The 21,664-nt window shown below is 48.0% G+C and overlaps 1 protein-coding gene across 13 annotated transcripts in view; it reads right to left on the bottom strand.

The window, feature by feature from the left end:
- The window catches only part of ZNF536 (zinc finger protein 536), a 449,091-nt gene that overhangs the window by 165,597 nt on the left and 261,830 nt on the right, over positions 1-21,664 (bottom strand). For all 13 annotated transcript variants that reach the window (XM_044932153.2, XM_006056392.4, XM_025268999.3 and 10 more), the window contains one exon: positions 2,857-3,009. In XM_044932153.2, the coding sequence (XP_044788088.2) occupies positions 2,857-3,009 (153 nt within the window). The remainder of the gene's footprint in view (positions 1-2,856; positions 3,010-21,664) is intronic.

The raw sequence follows: 21,664 nt of genomic DNA, 5'->3' as shown, positions 1-21,664 counted from the left end.
TGTCATAATGTTTGTTTACTTTGGTGATTTATAACATGTAACACTTTCTGTTCTGTTCAAAAGCACAACTGTAAGCATTTTCCAACTTCTTTGTTCTTTGATAAAAAGGAAATTGATCTTTATCTGGTTACCATTCTGCCTTTCAAACCTGCAAATTCTGCTTCCAAGGAGGGCCGGTGTGATGTTTCCATGACTTCGTTCATTTTCAACCTTATTCTGGGAAGTTTCCAGAATGCCTCGGTCCACGGCCCTATGTCACTTCTCTCAATGTCACCAAAGACTGTTGGTCACAAACTTCAGAAGTTTATGAGGCAAAAGAAGCAGAAGTTTGGACAAAAACAGTCTTCCTCAAACTTTGATACTTTCAAAAGCAGTATCCATTTGTTTCTACTCAGGTTCAGCAAGACTTCTTCTGCTGGCTTCAGTCCTAACTTACCAGGAAGATTCTCTGGCATTTCCACATAAACCACAGTCCAGCTGAGGGTGGGTGGGGGCCCCTGGGTCGGCAGAGCTCCTGGTTGGGAGACACCGCCTCTTTCCTTCCTGACCCACACTAACCCTGGCAGGGCCAGGCTCACCTGCAGCGAGCCATCACCTACCTGGGAAACCTGGCCCGGAGCCTGTATCTACATCATGAGAAAGGGCAGAACCACAGCACCTCCCTGGTCAGGTCTCTACACCCCTGTAGACAGCAGGACGGTGGATGCCCTGGTGGACTGTCTCCCACAGCCTGGCAGTCTGTGGGTCCCCCAGCCATAACACTGGGGACCCTGGATACAACCTGAGGAGGAAGGTGGACATCGGTGGGGTTGCGAAAGCTATCTTGTCCTGAACCCTTTCACTGGGATGAGTTCACTGAGGAGGGGACATGGGTGCCACTCTGAAGGTGAGGGCACAAGCCAGTGGGTGACCTATCTTACAGAGAAGTGCAAAGGCCCTGAGGCAGGAACTCAGGGACCCATCCCTGAGCTCCATCCACACCCATGCATCTAGCACCTGTAGGGTGGCTGCCACATGGTAGCTTCTGACCAGCTCGTGTGTGCAGGGGGTCTTTCTAGAAGGACCACAGTTTCCTAGGGAAGAGTCCAGGTTCCCCACTGCACTCATCCACTCCATGCTACCCAGCATAGAGCAAGCACTGAAGGAGAAGGGTCACTCACTTATTTGGTCTGTCATTCAAGCTCTCAAATAAATGCACTGTGCCTCTGCTAAGCTATAGCTCACTGGAAGGTACTCTTGCAGGCCTGGGATTCTATAGCAGAATATTACCACCCTCACATAAGGAAATGAATTGAACTGAACAAGATAATTTCACAAGGTGCTAAGTCTATGAAAAAAATTATGCAGGGACACAAGGGATATTTCAGGTGGGGTAGTTAGGCATGGCCCCTCTCAAGAGACCACGTGAAGCTAAGCCCCCAGTTACACTTGGAGGAAGAACAGTCCAGGGGGAGGGGGCAGTAGGTGCAGACGTCCTGCTGCAGAAGCAAGGCCGCTTGCCCAGGAGGAACAGGAAGACGGCCAGTGGGGTCACAGGGAGGTGATGAAGGTCAAGATGGTCGGATACCATGGACCCCAGAGGGTGAGAGAGCCTGCTGCATCGTCAGTGCATGTTAGGAGTCCTCTCTTGCCTTGGGGTGACCCCACGAGAGAAGTGCTCCAGGACAGGGAGGGACAGTGGTGATGCCAACTGTACCCAGGCTGCATATAAAGATGGCAGCCCGTACCCACTGCCCATGACCACCTGTCCTCAGGACACGGGGTGGCAGGAAGACATGTGGGCATGGGTGAGGGTCCAGGTGAGGGCTCCCTGTCTTCCACAGCCTGCTGAACATGAGGCCTGTATGCACTAAATATCATGCACAACCCTGAGCTTTATTGATTCCTTGGGAAACAGACCACAATTATTTTTGAAAATAGATGGCATATTTGTCTATCCTCTGAAGCAGCTCATACTCCAATAGATAATGTGTCAGGAGAAAAAATCAAAGAAAATGGAGGTGTCCATATCTCAGATAGATTTTTTTTCTGTATTGGCAATGTGCAAACAACTAGCAGAAAAGCTAACAAGAACCATGACCGAGGCTCGAGGCAGAGAAACCAAGAGAAGCCCTCACTGTGAGGGGCTCAGGCACTGCCAACACATGGGAAATGACAGCAGCCGTCCAGAGGCTCGGGTAAGAGCATCTCAATCCTTCTTTTGAGGAGACCCAACCATGGGGTCGCTATGAGTCGGATACGACTGAGCGACTTCACTTTCCCTTTTCACGTTCATGCATTGGAGAAAGAAATGGCAACCCGCTCCAGTGTTCTAGCCTGGAGAATCCCAAGGACGGGGGAGCCTGGTGGCTGCCGTCTATGGGGTCACACAGAATCGGACACGACTGAAGTGACTTAGCAGCAGCAATGGAGAGCTACCCATTCCCCTCGTCATCTGTCCAAGTCCCAGGCGTGGGCGCATAACCCCAAAGGGCCGGAAGCCAGCCTGCCTTCAAAGACCTCCTGCATGATCTGTATCTTTACAGTTTGAGCTGGGTTCTCATCATCTGCACCTGAAAGACCCCTGGTCCGGATGAGGATGGAGGAGGTGCAACTTCAGTACAGCAGAAGGATACCATAAGCAAAATGTTTCCGTGCCTCGGACAAAGCACCATCACCCCAAACCTGGACCACAGGAGACCCACGTCCACATGCCATGTGTCATTCAGGAGGGTGAGTGTGGGGCAGAGAACTAGGTCGTTAGGGTCAGTTCAGACCCAGACAGTGGTACACAGACCGGCCCACAGAGGCTAGACCTGGGACAGGAGTGCGGCAGCCTGGGCCGCCGCCTCCGAGCTGTGCACCCAGATTTCTCACCTGTGTGTATCCTCAGGTGGACCTTTAGGTGATGGGATGTCCGGAAGGTTTTCCCACAGTACGGGCAGTCCTTCATGGCTGATCCTAGGCTCCTGTCACGAAGCAGTGCGGGCTGCTGGACGCCGGCCGATCTCCCAGCCTCCTCGCCAATGTCTGCAGCGAAGGAGAAACGTTCTCACATCACTTCAGCACATGTCAGAAGTTGTTCGCACCAAAACTGCTAACACCACACAAAGTTAAACATGTCAATACTACACCTGTCTGTTTCATTCTTTAAATCTGACAGAATGCTGACAATTCATGTATTTTCTTGTTATTCTCTTAAATTATTTCATCTTTCCTATCATCATTTTAAGCAGCATATGGTACCTTTATATTGAACTGAATTAAACAAGAAAAGAAACAGCTGTGTCAGCAGCTGGTTTGATTTCTTCTTTTGCTTAGCTCCTATTAAGTATTTTTTTGCAAAAGTTTAAAAATGTTGGTGTTTGTTGAATTTGATTAATTTGTAATATGGACTAGCTGGAGAGTTTGCTATAGGATCGAAATCACATTTGCATTATATCAAGCAACAAATGGAAAAAAATGTGTTTCGGCTGAGTCCCTAAGACATGCAGACATATAGCTATTTTGGGACAGGAAAGAAAATTATCCCAAACTGATCATTTCTTCCTTGTAGAGTCTTGCCTCCATCGCTGGCTGGTGTAATCTCATGAAAGAGAGAAGAAAAAGTATGGAAATGTGGTTCCACAATTAGCCCATGATAAACATATAGTGACATATTCAAAGTCATGTGCAGAAACTCAGCTGCAAAACTCCCATAAACTTAGAGCACCACAGTTAAATCTTTGTGCAGTGACTTGAGAACTTCCTCTGTAAAGTATCAATACAAATTTTCCTTCCTGCTGTTATTTGTTATGTAACCCAAACCATTAGAAAACGGAATAAAATTTACATACGGCTGCCTTCTGCACAGAAATGATGGGACATAATAGTAAATAAAACTGTGAAAATATCTAGTGGTTGGAGGATATGTTATTGCAACACCCGAGGCCTGACATCACATTGCCAAGGAGGCGACATCAGGGGAGCGGGGCAGGAGCTGGGAACCTTGCCTCTAGAAGGGGAGGCACGCAAGCCTTCTCCTCTGGCCTCCCCACAGGGCTGGAGGCCGCTGCCTGGCACAGAACCCAAGCCCCCAAGGCTGGCAGGGTCCTGGCCGCAGCTTCTGGCCCACCCTCCAGGCCTCGCGGTAGATTCACTATGAGAACAAGGGCACTTTCTGGGATAATAAGCAGACCTCCGAGTTCCGCAGAGAGCAAAATAAACAAGATTTGTACCTTCCAAGCAATGGAAAATGCAAATTGCTTTTATTCTTCAACATCCGTTCCTGGTGTTCTCTGCTCACAGCCGAAAGGGACAGACTTACAGGCCATGAACAAGGTGAAGGCAAGCGCACTTAATTCTAATCTGGATGTTTGCTCGGAACAACCGTGGAACGCTTTGGCTTCAAGCATCCTCTGTGCATTCGGACTGTGTGCCGCCCTGGAAAGTTTCCTGGAAGGCTCGCTTTGACTCCTATTCTCCCCAACTCTTCTAACCACCCTTGGAAAAGAGTTGTTCAAAGGGTCTAATTGCCCAGGTCTTTTTCTCCTCAAAATATTACGTGGGTAGGAGGGCTCAGTTCATCCACATCTAGAGCCCACCTGACCTACCACTAGCTTTGTGGTTTGTCCACAAGACTGTGGAAAGACTTGCAGAGATGGCTACGGATAAGGGCAAGCAGGCACAAAGGGGGCTCTCAAGATCACAGCAAACGCCCCACATGCATTCATAGCAGGCAGCCCCACGTCCACAGGTCACATCCACGAGCACCGCTGCCACCGCTGTGTTAAAAGAACCAGTGTGCCAACAGTCCAGGAGGAAAACGGCCAGACACCAGATGCCCATTCCAAGCCAACCACATCCTAGGTATAAACAACTGGTGGGCCAACTCTTACCCATCTCGCTGTACCCCCACAGCCACCCCAACACCAAACCTGTTGCAGTTGCCCTCCCAGCGTAACTCAGTTTATCTTTTGTGTGATCATGAGGTCAGCTTAAAATAACAATGAGCCTGATTAAATTTCTGCCCAACTGCTCCGTGCAATGGGGTTAAGATATCCTATTTAAGTTTGGATGTCACGAGCTGTCATTTGAATGAGGAACAAAACTAAGTGTTGACTTCAGGACAGGAGGAGGCAGGTGTGGGCTTTTGACGCTGCATCCCTGCCCATCCCCGTGTCCCACCATCAGCAGTCCAGCCCCTCCCCTAGACCCTCCTCCATCGGAGCCTCTGGGGAACAGTCCAACAGAGGAGAATAGCGAGTGTGGGGAATGCATTTCCACTGCAGCTTTTGGTGAGCCCTGGCCCAGGGCATGCTATAGATAAATAGACAGATAAAGCCGCCACCATGCGCTCCCACAGGATTTAGGGAAGGTGAGGATGAGCTGCGTCCCACTATATGTCACTCTAAGTGATGGCCTGTATCTGTTTTCCTTTTATCTTTCTATCTTGGATATGTGTGGCCCAATAAAAAGAATAAATTTGTAAGATAAACAGCTTTCTTTGCAGATTTAAGAGTCTAATTTTCACTTTACACAGAATTTTTTCCCCCCTTGGAGGGCCAGAAGGCCTATGGCGTTTACTCTTAGACTAATCCAAGTAGAAAAACAAACTTGAGTGAGGATGAAGGGGAATTGTGGGTGGTCCCAGGAAGTGTCCGGAGAGGCTGGAAGCCAAGTACCGTCAGTGATGGTGGAGGAAGGCCCACCCGGCGGCACACTCCCAGGGCCTGTGTGTGAGTCCCTGCCTATACGTGGATGGGTACCATTAAACAAGGTGTGTTAGACTAGGCCCTGCCCCACTGAGAACCCAAGAGGCTGGCTCAGAGGGGAAGATGAGGCTGTTCTCTTATTCCTTCTCTCCCAGGGTGCAAAAGCACTAGCAGCTGTCTTTTTGCAAGACTCTCCAGGCAGAGTCCCAAGGCTCTGTGGCCCCACACAGCCAGCCAAGGACACATCCATGGTCCTGATTATGGACAGACCAGTCCTTCCCCAGCCCCTCTAGGAAAGAGACAATAGAAGGGAAGCAGCATTATAAAAAAGACACGTGTGACCCTTTTTCAGGCCACATGTGGACTGCTTTTGTTTTTTTATATATTCCGTTTTCTAAACTCCACAGTATCTCTTCTCTCTGATCAAACACTTGCTCTAAGTGTGTTGAGTGGAATGAAGCTGGGCATTTGAGAAGAGGTGGGCCTCAGACTCGCTGTCTGCTCCTCCTGCTCCATGGTGAAAGCACCTCGGCCAGCTCCTCGAGGCTGGGGTGTCCCCAAGAGTGGGGACATCCGACTGCAAGCAACACAGCCTCAGCCTGAGTGTGCTCTGGGCCTCACAATATGGGGAAATAGCTGAGAAGTAGCTCCTGGGACCTCTGTTTCTTTTCCTGACCCCACTAAATAATATGCGATCTATTCCTCAGGAGTGGATATCTTACATAATGGCAGCAAATAATATTCCAGAGGAACACAGACTATACATGCAACCCTTCCCAAGTGTCAGCCTAAAACAGGTGAATTGTAGTAGATATCAAAAACTCTGCTTCCTCCTGTTCCTACAAGCTGGGAGTGTTTAGATAAAAAAGAAGACATGGATCCAATCATTTCAAGTTTTGTTTCAAGAATTTAGGCAGTTTCTCAAAAAATTAAAAATAGAACTACTATATGATCCATCAATTCCACCCCTGGGTGTATATCCAAAGGAAACAAAAACACTAATTGGAAAAAGATACATGCACCCGGATGTTCATTGTCTACAATTGCCAACACACTGAGTGTCTATCAAGGAATGAACTGATAGAGAAGACATGGGGTGTGCGTGTGTGCTAAGTTGCTTCAGCCATGTCCGACTCTGTGTGACGCAATGTAATGTATAGCCCGCCAGGCTATGCATCTCCATGGAATTCTCCAGGCAAGAATACTGGAGTGGGTTGCCATGCCCTCCTCCAGGGGATCTTCCCAACTCAGGGATCAAACCCGGATCTCCTGCATTGCAGGCAAATTCTTTACCGCTGAGCCACTGGGGAAGCTTATGGGGTTTATATAGGTATATGTGGGCTTCCCAGGTGGTACTAGTGGTAAAGTACCCATACACACACATTGGAGAAAGAAATGGCGACCCACTGCAGTATCCTTGCCTGGGAAATCCATAGACAGAGAAGCTACAGTCCACAGAGTCCCAAAATAATCAGGCATGACGTAGCGACTAAACAACAAAATACACATACAGTGTTATACCACTCAGTCATAACAGAATGAAATTTTGCCATTTGCAACAACACGGATGGACATGGAGGGTGTTCTGTGAAGTGAAACAAGTCGGACAGAGAAAGCCAAATACTGTGTGGTATCTCTTACATGTGGAATCTTTAAAATATACAACAAACAACTGAATAATACAAAAAAGAAACAGACTCACAGATATAGAGAACAAAGCAGTGGTTTCAAGTGGGGAGAGGGAACGGGGAGGGGCAGTATAGGAGTAGGGGATTAAGAGGTACAAACTATTATGTCTAAAACATGCTGCAAGGATATAGTGCACAATACTGGAAATATAGTCAATGTTTTATCATAGCTGTAAATGGAGCACAACCTTTAAAACCTGAGAATCACTACACTGTATGCTTTATATATAATATTTATAATATTGCACATCAATTATCCTTCAATTTCAAAAGCTGTGTTTTGGGGGGCACATCAAACAACGGACCCTCGTAATTTTGTCATCTCAAGGTCAGAAACCTTGCCTTCTATGTTTCCACTTGCTTCTCCTGATCTTCTGAGTATATAGCAAGGTTGCCCTAGGTCAAGGTAACTGAGTGCATTACCTTCCCTAGAATTGACAGAGGGAGAGCCCACAGCTGTGGGCTAAAGAAGGCGCTGGGAGATTCAGAATGGTTGTGGATTATGTTAGAATCCCCATCATCAACTAAACCACAAACTGGCAGTCCTGGAGAGACAAAGAATCCGATGCTTAGAAAGAAAAACAACTTTTCAAAAGTTAAAACCTAGACGCACATAAAACACCATCAGCAGCTACCCGAATCCATCTCTGAGACTGGCTATCTTGTACACAAATATGATTTGAATTTCTGGGTGCCCCGTTATCCACTTAACCTTATTGTTGTATTTGTTTGGAATTTAAAAACTTGGTTTATGAAATAATTTTGCATCTTAAGGGTAGATTCCCTCCCCCCAGGGTTATCTTTAAATACTTGACTTCCTTGGTACATATTTAAAATATCCTTGTTTGCAGAGAAGAAGTCAGGAGTCAGGAGGCAGAATCTCTTCCTTCTTGATCCCCAGTGCCTGGCTGTCCTTAGGCAAAACTTCTCACCCTACCCCAGCTGGACTTATTGGCTCTTCCCCTCCGGCTCCTTGTAGTCCCGTGATATTGTGAGCCCCAAGTCCACTGCAGGCCGTCTTCACCCACCTAGTGGCCTTTCCTTCACCCACCCTAGACTACGTGTCCAGTAAATTCAGTCGTGTCTGACTCTTTGTGACCCCATAGACTGTAGCCCTCTGTCTATACCCTCCTCCAGGGGATCTTCCTGACCCAGGGATCGAACCTGTGTCTCCTATATTGCAAGCAGGTTCTTTACTGTTGAGTCACTGGGAAAGTCCTAGCCCATCTTAAGCCAAATCAGAAATAGGGATGGATTTTAGAGAGATGGGAGGAAATGACCATGAAAGGGATAGTGCATGCTTCAATATATTCCACGAGCCCCAACTTTTCCCAACTGCCTCTGCCCTAAGTTGGCACCACTGACTAGTCCAGGCAATGCTGGAGGCACTGAAAAGAGAGACTCTGCACCATGGCTGCCTCCCTCTCCTCCCCGGCCACCCTGTCCTTGCAACACAAGTGTTGAGGGGGCAGAATCACAAAATAGAGGACGCCTGGATCCCTGAGCCACCAGATCAACGCAAGACAGACTGCGCATGAATGAGAACAAATCTTGGCTCTGTTAAGTCCTCGAGACTTGGAGACTGGTCACTATGGGAATCAGGAACCAAGTCGTGCGAACCTTCTACTGGTGAAGTCTTTTGGGTTTATACCCAATTCTCCAGGTAGTCCTATTAACCCACAGAATGTGACAGAGAACAAGGTCCAGAGAGACCAAAAGAGGCAGGGTGGGACCAAAAAGAAAAAGCAAAGAGAGGTTTTTTTAAAACTGTGCATGTACCCTTACTGCTCACCTCATCCTGCCAGGCAGCCTTACCCTTCACACGCCCAAAAGTACATTCTGGAAAGATTTAAAAAAAAAAAAATGTAATGATGATGATGATGAAGATAAGCCCATGAAAGGAATGGAGAGTTGTCCCAGGAACCTCAGTGGGATGAGGGAGCTGTCCATACACCTGAGTGCTTACTATTTTACGACATAAAAGGCCATGGTATTTTAATTTCTATGAAACTCTTAGTATAACAGTAAATACATTTTCCCAGATGAGTCGTGCAGTTCATTCTGAAAGTCTGCCTTGTGCAAAGAGCATCTCAAAAGCACAGCTCTCACTTCATTAATGAAGGAAAAAGCAATTTGTGGAGTCTAAAGGGTGAGCAGGACACCAAAAAATCACATCTTTCTTAATTTCTTTGCCCACATATATCAGTGTTTTAAAATGGTTTCAGGGTAGAAGAAAGAACACTTTGGAGAAAAAGTCCAAGAGAATGTATAGTTCCTCTTAAAAGCTTAACACTTTCCCTTATTTTGAAAACTTTAAACAGACTCAAAACAATTACTGTGATAGAGGTAATGGCTATGGCTGATGAAGGGTTCCTTGTATTTTTAAAAACGATTTTAAATTAATGGTATGCATAAAAATTATAAGATTTCCATAAACAAATGTACTTAACTCTTGGAAGATGTAAGTCATGCCTTAGGTCAGTGTTAATTTGGTGTCTCTGTTATTTCATCAAAGTTCTCCGGTTTATGATGGCCATATATAGTCATGTTAAATACTTAAGCATTAATATGGATTGGCAAAAGTATTTGTTTAAATAGAGAGCTATTTTAGAAAAGGATGACCACTTGTGAGAAGGCAATAGCCAGCTTCCCTGTGGGTCCTTAGGACCAGGGACCAGGCTGGGCTCCCTGGCAAGGCCCAGCTCGTGACAGACCTCTGGTCACAGAGGTGAATGTCCTCCATCATCGCCTTCCTCACCTCTGACCCAGACTCAAAACTGTGCAGAGCTCCATTTGCTGTTAGCAAGATAGAATTTCTGGAACTGGGGAAATAGGTCACTAAAAGGCTAAAATTTGGAGAAAAAAAATATAAGATACTAAGATCTCAAATGGCTTCTCTAAAGCAACATTTTGATGAGTTAAGTGAAAATGAATCAGAAACATATGGATTAAATTTCCCTTAAAATACACAAGGGCTTCAAAATCAAGCACTGTGGGCCAAATGTGTTTCTGGTTTTACCAAGCCCAGAGCCCTTTCCTAATTGTCAGGGGAGTGTGCAGAACACCCCTGCTGGTGACTGGGCCACCCATGGGGTCTCTTCCCTTTGGCATTGTGTGACGCTGCCATTGACAACATGCTCTGTAATCCTTGGGTTGCCAGTTCTCCCAAGGCGCTCAGGGCTGGCTGTGGGCATGTGCTTTTAGTCCCCAGACTGGGAGCTGTGACCAGGGACGCAGCAGGCAGGATGTGGGACTCAGAGAAGCAACCCTTGACAAGACAGATTGCGTGATGGATTTCTCTGGGCTCCGCACACCTCTCTCTTCCCTCTGGCCTGCAGGGCAAGGACACATCCCAGAAACTGATCAGATGAACCAGAGCAGAGCAGGGTGACCTACAGACTGGCCTGGGTGAGGAGAAGCAGGCAGGATGCGACTGGAGAGGGATGGCCCAGGGAGATGCCATCCCCTGGGGAAAGCCTGGCTATGGGCAGGGGAGGGACAAGTCCTTGGCTCTGTCACTCTAGAATAACCCCCGACTCCTCACTGTCTCCCACCCCCACCTAAGTGGCCCCCGCTGCTGCTCTGACCTCATCCCAACTTTACTCCAGCCCTCCACCTATCTGTTTTCCTCAAGGCCTCCTGGCTGGTACCCCACTTTTGCTCCTATTCCCCCAGTTCAGTTCAGTTCAGTTCAGTCACTCAGTCATGTCTGACTCTGCAGCCCCATGGACTGCAGCACGCCAGGCCTCCCTGTCCATCACCAACTCCTGGAGCTTGCTCACACTGATTTCTATCAAGTCAGTGATGCCATCCAGCCATCTCATCCTCTGTCGTCCCCTTCTCCTCCTGCCTTCAATCTTTCCCAGCATCAGGGTCATTTGAAATGAGTCAGTTCTTTGCATCAGGTGGCCAAAGTATTGGAGCTTCAGCTTCAGCATCAGTCCTTCCAATGAATATTCAGGACTGATTTCCTTTAGGATTGACTAGTTGTTGTGGCCCCATCCACCTGGAATTCTCTCCGCCCAGAATTCACACAGAGACTCACACTCAGACTTTAGTCCACCGCCTCTCCTGGGAGTGCTGTTTCTGACCACACTGTCTGGAGGAATTCTCCCTGACTCCGCATTCCTGGGTGTTCTTTCTCTGGTTTGTCCTTCAAGGAATGATCACCTATGGCAGATGCTAACTGACCTGCATATTTGTCTGCTTACCACCTGTCTGCCCTTAGACACAAGCTCCACACAAACAAGGACCACGCACCCTTGCTTGGGTGTTACACCCCCAGCACTCGGCAGGCGCTCCGTTCATTAGCAGGTGCTCAGTACATACTTTAAAATTTGTACCTACTCTTTTAAACACACCCTTTTAAACTAAATAAAAGAATCAGAGGAGGCAAGCAAACTGGAATTCAGAGGGCAAGATGAGCTCCTGACTACAAGAAGAAAGTTGCTTTGAGTAGTCCGGGGGGAAGTGGCCCCCTGTATAAGCAAAATATCAGAAATGCCCCCAACGTGCTCAGCACAGACCATCTGGGGCTGGAGTGTGAAGACAGCAGGGGGGGCAGGAGGTCAGGGGCATCTAGGGAAGCTTCCTGAAGGAGGAGGCCTCAGGGTGTCTCCTGGGTCTCTAGTCAGGTGGAAGGAACCACACACAGACACTTTAATCAGCAAGATCACAACAGCTTGAGGGAAGATGGCGGTGTGTCGTTGAGGCACCATCCACGATTTCATCTGCCTACTTCCTGGCTAAAAAGGAAGCTGTCATTGCATTGGAAGAAACAGCATAAAGAAACAGTAATCAATACAAAAGCATAATAAAACAGATACTTTAAAAGTAATCCATGCCCCAATCACTACTGTAATTATTGCAAAATATTTGTTATGCTTTCCCTTCTTCATAATTTAAATTACATGTTCCTTTCTTTAAAAAAAACACACACACACACACACAAAAAACTATAGACTATAGAAGCCTCTACTTTCAGTAAAGCATAAATTCCCAAAAGATTTCTATGTAATTTATTTTCTTAAAAAAAAAAAAACTATAGCTTTTAAGATCCTCTTAAGGTAATTTACAGCCCCCTTCTTTATGATTGGGGTGGGGGCTGGGGGAAGATTGGAGGAGATCTCTTTGACTACCGGGTAGGCTTCAGGAATTCTTACTTAAATTACACTGAGAACAAGCTGGACCGATTTTTTTCAAAATGTGCTTGGTCACTCGCCATAACTTGTGGGCTGAGTTTTCTCTAGGGACGGACACGCACTGAAAGGAGAAGGAATGATCTGGAGATAACGCCTCCCCTGGAGACAGGTTTTGCCATATTCTTTTTTAAACAAAGAAGACATCTTAAGCACCTTGCAATATCTTTCATTTAATCGTTGGCAGAAGGCAAGTCCCTGATGAACACTGGCCTGTGTCTTTCTCTTTAACCAGCTGAGTGATCCAAGCTTTTAATATAGCCATTCCAATTATTGTAAAAGTCATCTAGTACCTTATAACCACAAATATTGACAGTTTATTGCACAACACATTCCTGACATTTGAAGGTCACACCATACATAATACATACTCTTTTATAAAAGTGTCTGGAACAAAAAGATACATGATAAGCAATTACCTCTCCCAGCTTGTATGTATGTACAGTTCGGGGCCAACGAGGTTGCATGGGAGGCACAGGCACCATTTTAAATAATCTATTAAGGCAGCATGGAGGCTTTCATGATGGATAATTATGAAATGGCTTGTGGACACGCTGCAGTCAGATTGGTTGGCTGGGCTGTGGGGTCTGGGCAGCTCTCCTCTTCTGAGTTCGGGTCACAACGCCACATCGCCACAGAGAGCCCTGCCTCACATCACAATCGGATTTTCCCCCAAAGCCACTAAGCATAACAGAGTCACAATATGTTCTTGTTTTTCAGATTGGTCTGTATGTGGCTGAAAGGAATTTAAAAAATCTACCAGGCCTGGTTCAGATGCACCCCACCCCCAGGCTGTTGGGGTACTGACCGCAGCTCTCTCATCACATACACAGCCAGACACCACCCTCCCAGGGCTGCGGTGTCCAGACACCTGCACAGGGGTACATGGCTGGCAGGCCCAGGTGCAAACCAGGATGGGAAGGGTGAGCCAAGAAACTCTACTGAAGCTGAGGCCATGCAACATCTCCTGAGAACATTCTGCGAAAGAAGGCTCTGCCTACCGCCACCGCCCTCACCCCCATGCTGTTCCCACTTGTCCTTCCGGCTTACATCTGACAGAAAGGTGCCAATCACAGATTAAGTGGAAAAGGTTTTCAATCAGATGCTTCAGGTTAAAACCAAGTTCCACCAACTCTTAGAGAATATAATCCTGGGCAAATGACATAACCTCTCTGAGGTTCAGTTTCCTTATCTGTAAAACAGGGATAGTCGTTAACATTCATTTAGCAAGGGCCTGGTGCAGGCAGGATATGCTCCAGTTAATAACAGCTTTTAACATGAATATTGTCAAAGGGACCCCTTGCATGCAAGGGTGGCTCATGGGGAAGGCAGAGACCTGTGGCTTTAGCGCTCTCCCCAAGCGACAGAGCCTGCAACCTGCACAAGGTCCAGAATGACAGGGCATGCTCCCTTTCTGAAAAGTCCGGGTTACAGCAGTTTCTCCAAAGCTCTGAACACCCAGGCAATTCTCCCAAGTTAACAGTGAAAAACAATTCAGCCTGCAATTGAGCTTTGCATAGATGACAATCTTTAATCACAGATGAAGCAGCAGGTCATTAGAATCTACATCAAACTTCCTCCCAAATGATACTAATGGCTACTGTTTGGGGGGGAAAAAAAAAACCCTATATATACATATGCATGTATACATGCAAATACGCATTATTTTAAAACTGTATTAAAACAAATGATCAACAAACTCTCAAGATAATCAAAAGTCCTTCCAAGAGTAATTTTATTTTGATTTTCAGGGTGAACGCCTTAAAATTTAAGACATGGGACCAAAATGATTTCTATAAAAATGACGTGTTTATTAGCATTAAATCCCAGGCAAGAGGGTTTCCATATAAAGAACACATTTTTGCATCTGAAAAGCATACATATTAGAATGTGTGTGTTTCTTTAAGAAGCTATTCTGTTTTAGAGGGTAGCGGGTAAGATAGGGCACCACGTGATCAGGAGGTTGCTATGGTAAATATGCATTTTTTATTGAAGAGTAAACAGTGGCAGAAAACAAGTGTCAATTGCCAGCTCTGAAGTTACTGCCATTTCTGAGCTGCACTGACTTATCTAACCCTTTTAATTTGAGAACCTTTATCAGATGAACACTATCAATGGATCAAGATTTAAATTTTTTTTAATAAATGCTGAAACTTTAAACACTTTGTAGTAATAAATACTTTAGCTGACATATAAAAATTAGCAAAAAAAATTCTATCCAGCTCTGCCCGTCACGGTACAAACATTTTTCTGGAGCTGTTTTGCCTGGCTGATAGATCTCCAAAGGACAAAACCTTTGGACTTGGCTCAGGCCACAAAGCAGAGGAGCCAAGGAGACAGCCAAGGTTACCACACTGACCATTGTCTTGGTACATGCCAGCAAAACAAAGCTAGAGCCGATGCCCTGGAGAATGGCCTTCCCCATGAGTGGTCCAGTGTCTGCGTCCTGGCAAGGTTGATGACCCCCCGACCCCCAAGGCTCCTGGTTGGGGAGTGGACTTTAGACAATACGACTGTGACATGCTCAGTGAAGTTTTTGCTGTTTTCCTCCTCATGACCCCCAGAGACTGCTTGAAGGTAACTTTGCTTTCTGATAACCATAGGAGTGGCCTTTCTCAACTACAAATGAAGCTATGCTATAAACCTCAGATAGCTCCTGGTTACATTCATATCCTGAGTGGGCCCGCAACTAGCTTCTCTGGCCAGGTGAAGAGTGTGGATTTTGTTCTCCTTCTAGCTTATAACTGGCAGAGGACAAGAGGACCAGAGAACTCTTCCTCCACATCTGGCACATCGTAGGCATCCAACCATCACTCAAAGAGCTCATGCATGAATGAATGATGCACGAATGAATGAACTGACCCCTGGGGACTAGCTTCATGGGTAGCAGCTTCCAACAGGAAGGTCAAGTCTGCTCATTCTTCCTTTGCGCCCAGATGAAAGTATCAAGTGTTGGCAAAGTTTTCAAAGGGAAACCTCCAGGTTCTAGCAATCCCATAGACCAGTCCAAACAAATCTTCACAAGGGTCAAGCAAATGAGTATGTCTGCCAAGGAGGCCCAGGGAAGGAGGGGACAAGGACAAGCAGTCTTCCTTGTGGAGGGAGGGGTGGTGGGACAGAGGAAATTGTCCCCATGGTCCCCAGGCATGGACCGAGACTGTCGGCCAGAAGGGGTCACCTCAAAACACCTAGAAGTGTTTGACTCCAAGATCTGAGTTTGAGTTTAAACTCTGAATTCCAAGCAAACCACTAAAGCGTCATGAACTTTAGCATCCTAATCTGTATAACTGGATACTAATTGGATAATGGTACTTACAAAGGAATCTGAGTGTTTCATGAGATAGGGGGTTTGCAAGGCCTTGCTGCTGCTGCTGCTGCTGCTAAGTCGCTTCAGTTGTGTCCGACTCTGTGCGACCCCATAGACGGCAGCCCACCAGGCTCCCCTGTCCCTGGGATTCTCCAGGCAAGAACACTGGAGTGGGGTGCCATTGCCTTCTCCAATGCATGAAAGTGAAAAGTGAAAGTGAAGTCGCTTAAGATACCTTAAACCCTTCAGAGCTATCACAGCCAAGTGGGAAAGTCACTGGCTTTGAGACAGCAAGCTCTGGGTTTTCCAACCTGGACCTGCCACTTCCGGGCTTCTCCTCTGTAGATGCTTCCCCTAGCCTTGCCCAGACTCTAAATACTGTCTGTAAAGTGGGAATAACAGCACTACTTTACAATCCCTTGTGAAAACTAAATGACATAATGTGAGGAAAAGGCTCCCAACTGACAGTTCCCCTGAACTACCCAGGTCCAGACCTACCCTTGACCTACCTACACAGATAACTAGGATAAACCAGAGGTGATGATTCATAAAATAGCATCACCATAGGAGCCCTGCTCGTGGTCAGCGCCCTCCCCCGGCACATTGCCAAGCTGGAAAGATCAACTCCGGTGTGCAAAGTGACACCAGCCTCCATGGTGGGAAACCCATGAACAAGCTTCCACGCATGCTATGTTCTAATCCTGAAGTTACAGCTTAACACCTTCTCCCAAGACACCTCCTAGACAAGACAGACCTACTCAGATCATCCCTTTGAGATGAGTAACTAGGGGGTGGGGAGGAAGACCAGGGGAAGGTGTCGGACTGGGATGACAGGGAGAGAGAGGAGCAGTCACCATTTGGGGCAATTCAGGCCTCACCATCCTATACACCTTTAATGAGATGGCTGGTGTTAAAGGGCGAACAGGCTGGCTGCTTCTGAACATCTCCACAGAGCACCCCATCTGCCCAGACATGCCAGGCCCCTCAGTCCTGTACCCCAGAGGCCTTCTGACCAGCTCATGCCCACACCCCAATACTGGGAAAGAATTTTAGGGCCACCTTTCAGGCACTGGGACGCGAGTTGGGACCGTGATGTGATGTGAGCTGGGAGCTTTCCCTGACAAGGCTTCAGGGGGCCAAGGAGATGCCACTCACAGTCCTGCCTGGGTCTGTCCAAGGCATTCCCAGAAAATCTAAGAGCGCAAGGCAGCTCTACTGAGCCCCCAGAAAGAGAAAGGTGAGAACTTTCTCTTTGATGGACCTCTGAATCTCAACACACATTCACCCTCTTCCTGAAACATACACCCCAAACCCTAGCACACTACCTCCCTCTTGCCTGGTTGATGCCACCATTCTCAAGAGTTCAGCTCCAATGCCACTTTCTTGGAAGACATTCTTGTACTTACACACTGAGTCAGGTCAATCCCAATTACTCTAGAATGAAACCTTCATGACACACCTCTCAGAGTTTGTATTTACCATATACATATGATACCTGCTTAATTTCTCTCTCCTACTAGCTTGTCTACACTTTACAAGCTGGGATGCAGTCTGTTTTTCTCAATATTATCTCCCTAAAACCTCCTGGGGCTTCCCAAGTGGTTCAGTGGTCAAGACTCCACCTACCAATGCAGGAGACGCAGGACCTGCATTGGGAAGGATGGAACATGGGTTCCATCCCTGCATTGGGAAGACCCACTAGAGGAGGAAATGGCAACCCACTCTAGTATTCTTGCCTGGAATAGTCCATGGACAGAGGAGCCTGGTGGGCTACAGTTCACGGGGTTGCAAAGAGTCGGACACGACTGAGTGACTGACATGCATGCAAAACCTCCTGAAACAGAGTAGGTGCTCAGTAAAAACTGATAAGAACGAATGAGTGAATGGTGTTGGGAAGGCTGGGTGGTCATTCCACACGGTGTAACCAAAGGAGGCCCCCGTTTTCTTTTAAGACTCCCTATACTCTCCTGCACTGACCTGCCCCAGTGACACAGAGTCCAGGGCTTGTGCTGTGTAGGGAGAGGCACAGCTAGCTCTCACAGGAGAGAGAAGGGGAGTTGCGGTGTGGTTCTCACAGCTCTCAAGAGCCCCGGCCCAGATGCAGGGGTGAGAGTGGCAGGTGGCAGAATTCAAACAGAACCCTCAGGGTGCATTGGAGAGGTTGAGTAGGTGCCAGTCCAAGACCTGGGCTGGTGGGGAGAGCAGAGTCCAGGCCCTGGGGCAGCTCATCAGGACATTTGTTCTGTTCAGTTCTTCTGCTGAGTATCTGGACCCGAGGAAAAGTCTGCCCAGACATATGTTCTTGGAGCCACCCCACCACATGCACACCCCACCCCCACATGAGGAATACTCCACTTTTCCCTCTGTGTGAGGCCTCCTGCACCCTCCTTTCCCTTGGCCTGCCACCCCCGGCCCTCCAGCTGTTCTCACAGCTCCCACCCCCACCTCGGCCTCCTCCCAGCTCACCCCTAGCTGGGCACCACCCAGTGCTGCCTGCTAGCACTCAGTTCTCCAGCGATTCTTCGTCCTGTCTGGTTTGCCATGGCATTCCCAGCCTGCTAGCAAGGTGCCTGGCACATAGTAGGCACTTCATGTTTTTAAATAAATACGACAACTTTACACTTCGTGACACCACTTTGGATGTAGATTAGATCCTGGTGACAATTGCTAATAAGGAAAATCGCTTTCTCCCTTCCCTTTGGACGCTTTTCCACACTAAAATTCAAAGCAGCGCTCAGCCACCACACATATAGTCCTGTAATGCTAATTTCTATCCCATAACCGAGAGAGACAACTAAATGTTGCAAGGTTATTCAAAACTCCTGCCCCTTATCCTCTGACTTCTCCTTAGGGGGAAATTGTACAGGAATACATTTCCTCATCTGTATGTTAAAGCACGGTTATAATCCACCTATCATGATTGCAATTTTGGGAATCAAAACGGAGATCCAAAACAGCCGTGTGATCTACATTTTAGCCACATACATTATAATAAATTAAGTCAAAGAAAGAGTTCAGCATTAACTCTGGCTCTATTCGTTAAATACCCTAGGAGAACCTTGAAGCTGCCCTCTGTAAGAGCCCTGGCCTTCCCTGCCTGCTGTCCAAGGGCTGCAACGTGGCCACTGACCCACCGCCTGGAACGGGTCGGTCACAGAGCCAGCTCAGAGTGTTGACTCAGTCCGGCTTTGCAACACAGGTTCAAGGCCACAGAGAGGCTTCCAGCCACCCCTGGCCAAGGGCAAGCAGAAGCCTCTGGGAAGCAGCAGGCAGTGTGGGCAGCATGCTGATGGGAGGTTCCCAGCCTGATGAGTGTGGACACTGCCCTGCACCTCGGGGCTTGGACCAAGGAGGCAGAGGGAACACAAGTGTCCACACCTTAATGAGCTAGCCCATGTTTTTCCCCCTGCCTGGGCCTCTGTTTCCACTTCTATAACTAGCGGGGATAGCAACCCAATGGAGAGCTCATTCGTTACTCAGGGTCTTCACGTGCCAAATTTGTTTTTAACATTTACAAACTCGGGGCACTTCACACATGGTCTTGGTTTCAGCCTCTGCTAAAAAAAACTGTTCTCTCACAACACTGGGTCCCCAAGGGGCAGCAGCTCTTGGGGTGGGTACCGGGGGCTTCTTCCCTGCTCCCAGCCCCCTCCCTCATTCTTGTTTCCTGGCAGCCCCCACCCAGCAGGCACGGCTCTGTATTTGCCATCTCGGCCGAGATGGTCTGGGACACCCTTTCCACCTCTAAAGACGGCCTCAGTAACCTCAGTTGAGCAAATAAGGCAGAAGCCTCCAGACTAATTCTCATAATTATGATGGGTCTATTATTTCAAAGCCAGCGATGATTGTGGGGTCAGGTGCTCAGAGGAAGAGGGAGAGAAACATACTTTAAAGTGATAGCAAATATCCTTTGATTCTTTGCTCTGATACCAAATTGCATCCAGATATGCTGAAATACGTGCTCGCCACCTTAGTCAAATTTCAAAGAGGCCTCGGCAGGAAGGGCAGTGATCAGGGAGAGAGAGGAGGGGCCAGACAGTCAGGCAACTGAAATAGCCCATGCAGGACTCTGGCGAGGGGACAGGGACACACCCCCGCTGCTGTGCTGACCTGGAGATTTCAGCCACACCCCGACCTCCACCTGTGGCAGCCAGCCTTCTCCTTCCTGCCTCCTCAGGTGTTCCCACTCAGCCCCACCGCCTGGGCCTCCCGAGCACAGCCTCGAATCCTCTGAACCTTTTCTGGACGATTCTGCACAATGACATGCTGTTCCGGGCTGCTCTCTCATTTTTCTCATGCGTTTTGATTCCAGCCTGCTTACCAAGAGGACCCCATGGGTTTGCCTGTCTGGTAATCACCTACAAAGCCGAGCAAAGGGCTGGCCCACTGAGTCACTCAATAAACACAGGTCGGTTGACCTTTCCATTGTGAAAGACACCATTATTACCTCCTCCAGGGCTTTCTTCCTGGGGCTTCTTCTAGGAGAAAGGCAGATCCAACCAAATGACTGAAAACACCCTGGACTCTCCAGCCTCATTTTCCATTTGGTTTTGGCCCCCAATATTTGCTTAGATGTGAGTTAATTCATCCCACCCACAAGTATGAATGTTGCCCACTCTGTGAGTACGGAGATGGGCAGCAGTCCACACAGCAGACCAGACAGCCCACAGGGGCTGCGGACGAGCACAACGGATGGCAGAGGAGGCAGCTGGGACACCCACATCACACAGCAAGGGGCCCAGCTCTCTCCTTAGTCCTCATCTGTTCTCATCAAAAAATCAGATGCATGACACATTGATGGAACCCACTTTTCCTTGCCACCCTTGCCCCTTGGCGGGGGCACAAACCTCTGGCCTGTGTAGGAGTCTCGACTGGGTCCTTTTCTGCACGTTCTTCTTTTACTTTGGGGGACTTCCTCTAGGCTACAGAAGGGCAGGAAGCACTTTGGTATCTACTCCCACATCATCCACCATGGATTTGTGGCAACGGAGCTGAGCCCAATGAAAGCCCTCTGTTTGATCAGCAGAGCCCCAGAGGTGGCCCTCTTGCTCCTGTGGTCAAGCCCAGGGCACCTGCTGACATCCCACTTTTGCCAACAGCTTGCGATACCTTCAGTGGGGAAGATCAAAGGTTGGGAGATTTACCCTGAAGGAACTCAACATGCACGTGGGTGGACAAAATAAACATATAGAAAATAAGATTCATCATGATAACGAAATATGAACCAGCTAATGATAACATGAATGCTCAAGACTGTGATAACTATCATTATAGCAGCTGTAACGTTTATCAGGTGGGACATATGATTATTCCCATTGTACAAAGGAGAAAACTGAGGCTCACAGGGGTTGAATGCCTCGTATGAGCTCGCCCAGTTGCTCAGGGCAAAGCCAGGTGCCGTGCAGGTCTCCTGACCCCTGAGCCTCTGTAAGCCCCCCGGGGACTGAAGTTCATGGTGCAGGCTCATGACGCTGTGAGGACAAATGGAGATGAAGGCTGCTGCGGTGGGAGCCAAGGAGGCAGCTTCATGAATGGAGCGCAGGAGCCCAGACTGGAGGGGCTGCTGGGGGGCGGGCAGAGAGGTGGTGTTCTCTGAAATCCACCAGGAGTGGCTGGTCTTGATGCAGGAGGAAAACCGCCTCCTCAGGAAAGCCGATGAAGAGCAGGAGCACAGTGGCAGAGGGGCCTGTCAAAGGGGAGTTGTGCCCCTGAGGTGGAGACCCCACCCTGCCCATTGACTACTCAGTCTTCGGTTGCATCACTTTTTGGCTCCAACACAATCGGAGCATTTGTCGCGCC

Source organism: Bubalus bubalis, chromosome 18 (assembly GCF_019923935.1).
Source record: "Bubalus bubalis isolate 160015118507 breed Murrah chromosome 18, NDDB_SH_1, whole genome shotgun sequence".
Classification (NCBI taxonomy): Eukaryota; Metazoa; Chordata; class Mammalia; order Artiodactyla; family Bovidae; genus Bubalus; species Bubalus bubalis.
This window is presented reverse-complemented; position numbering and strand designations above follow the sequence as displayed.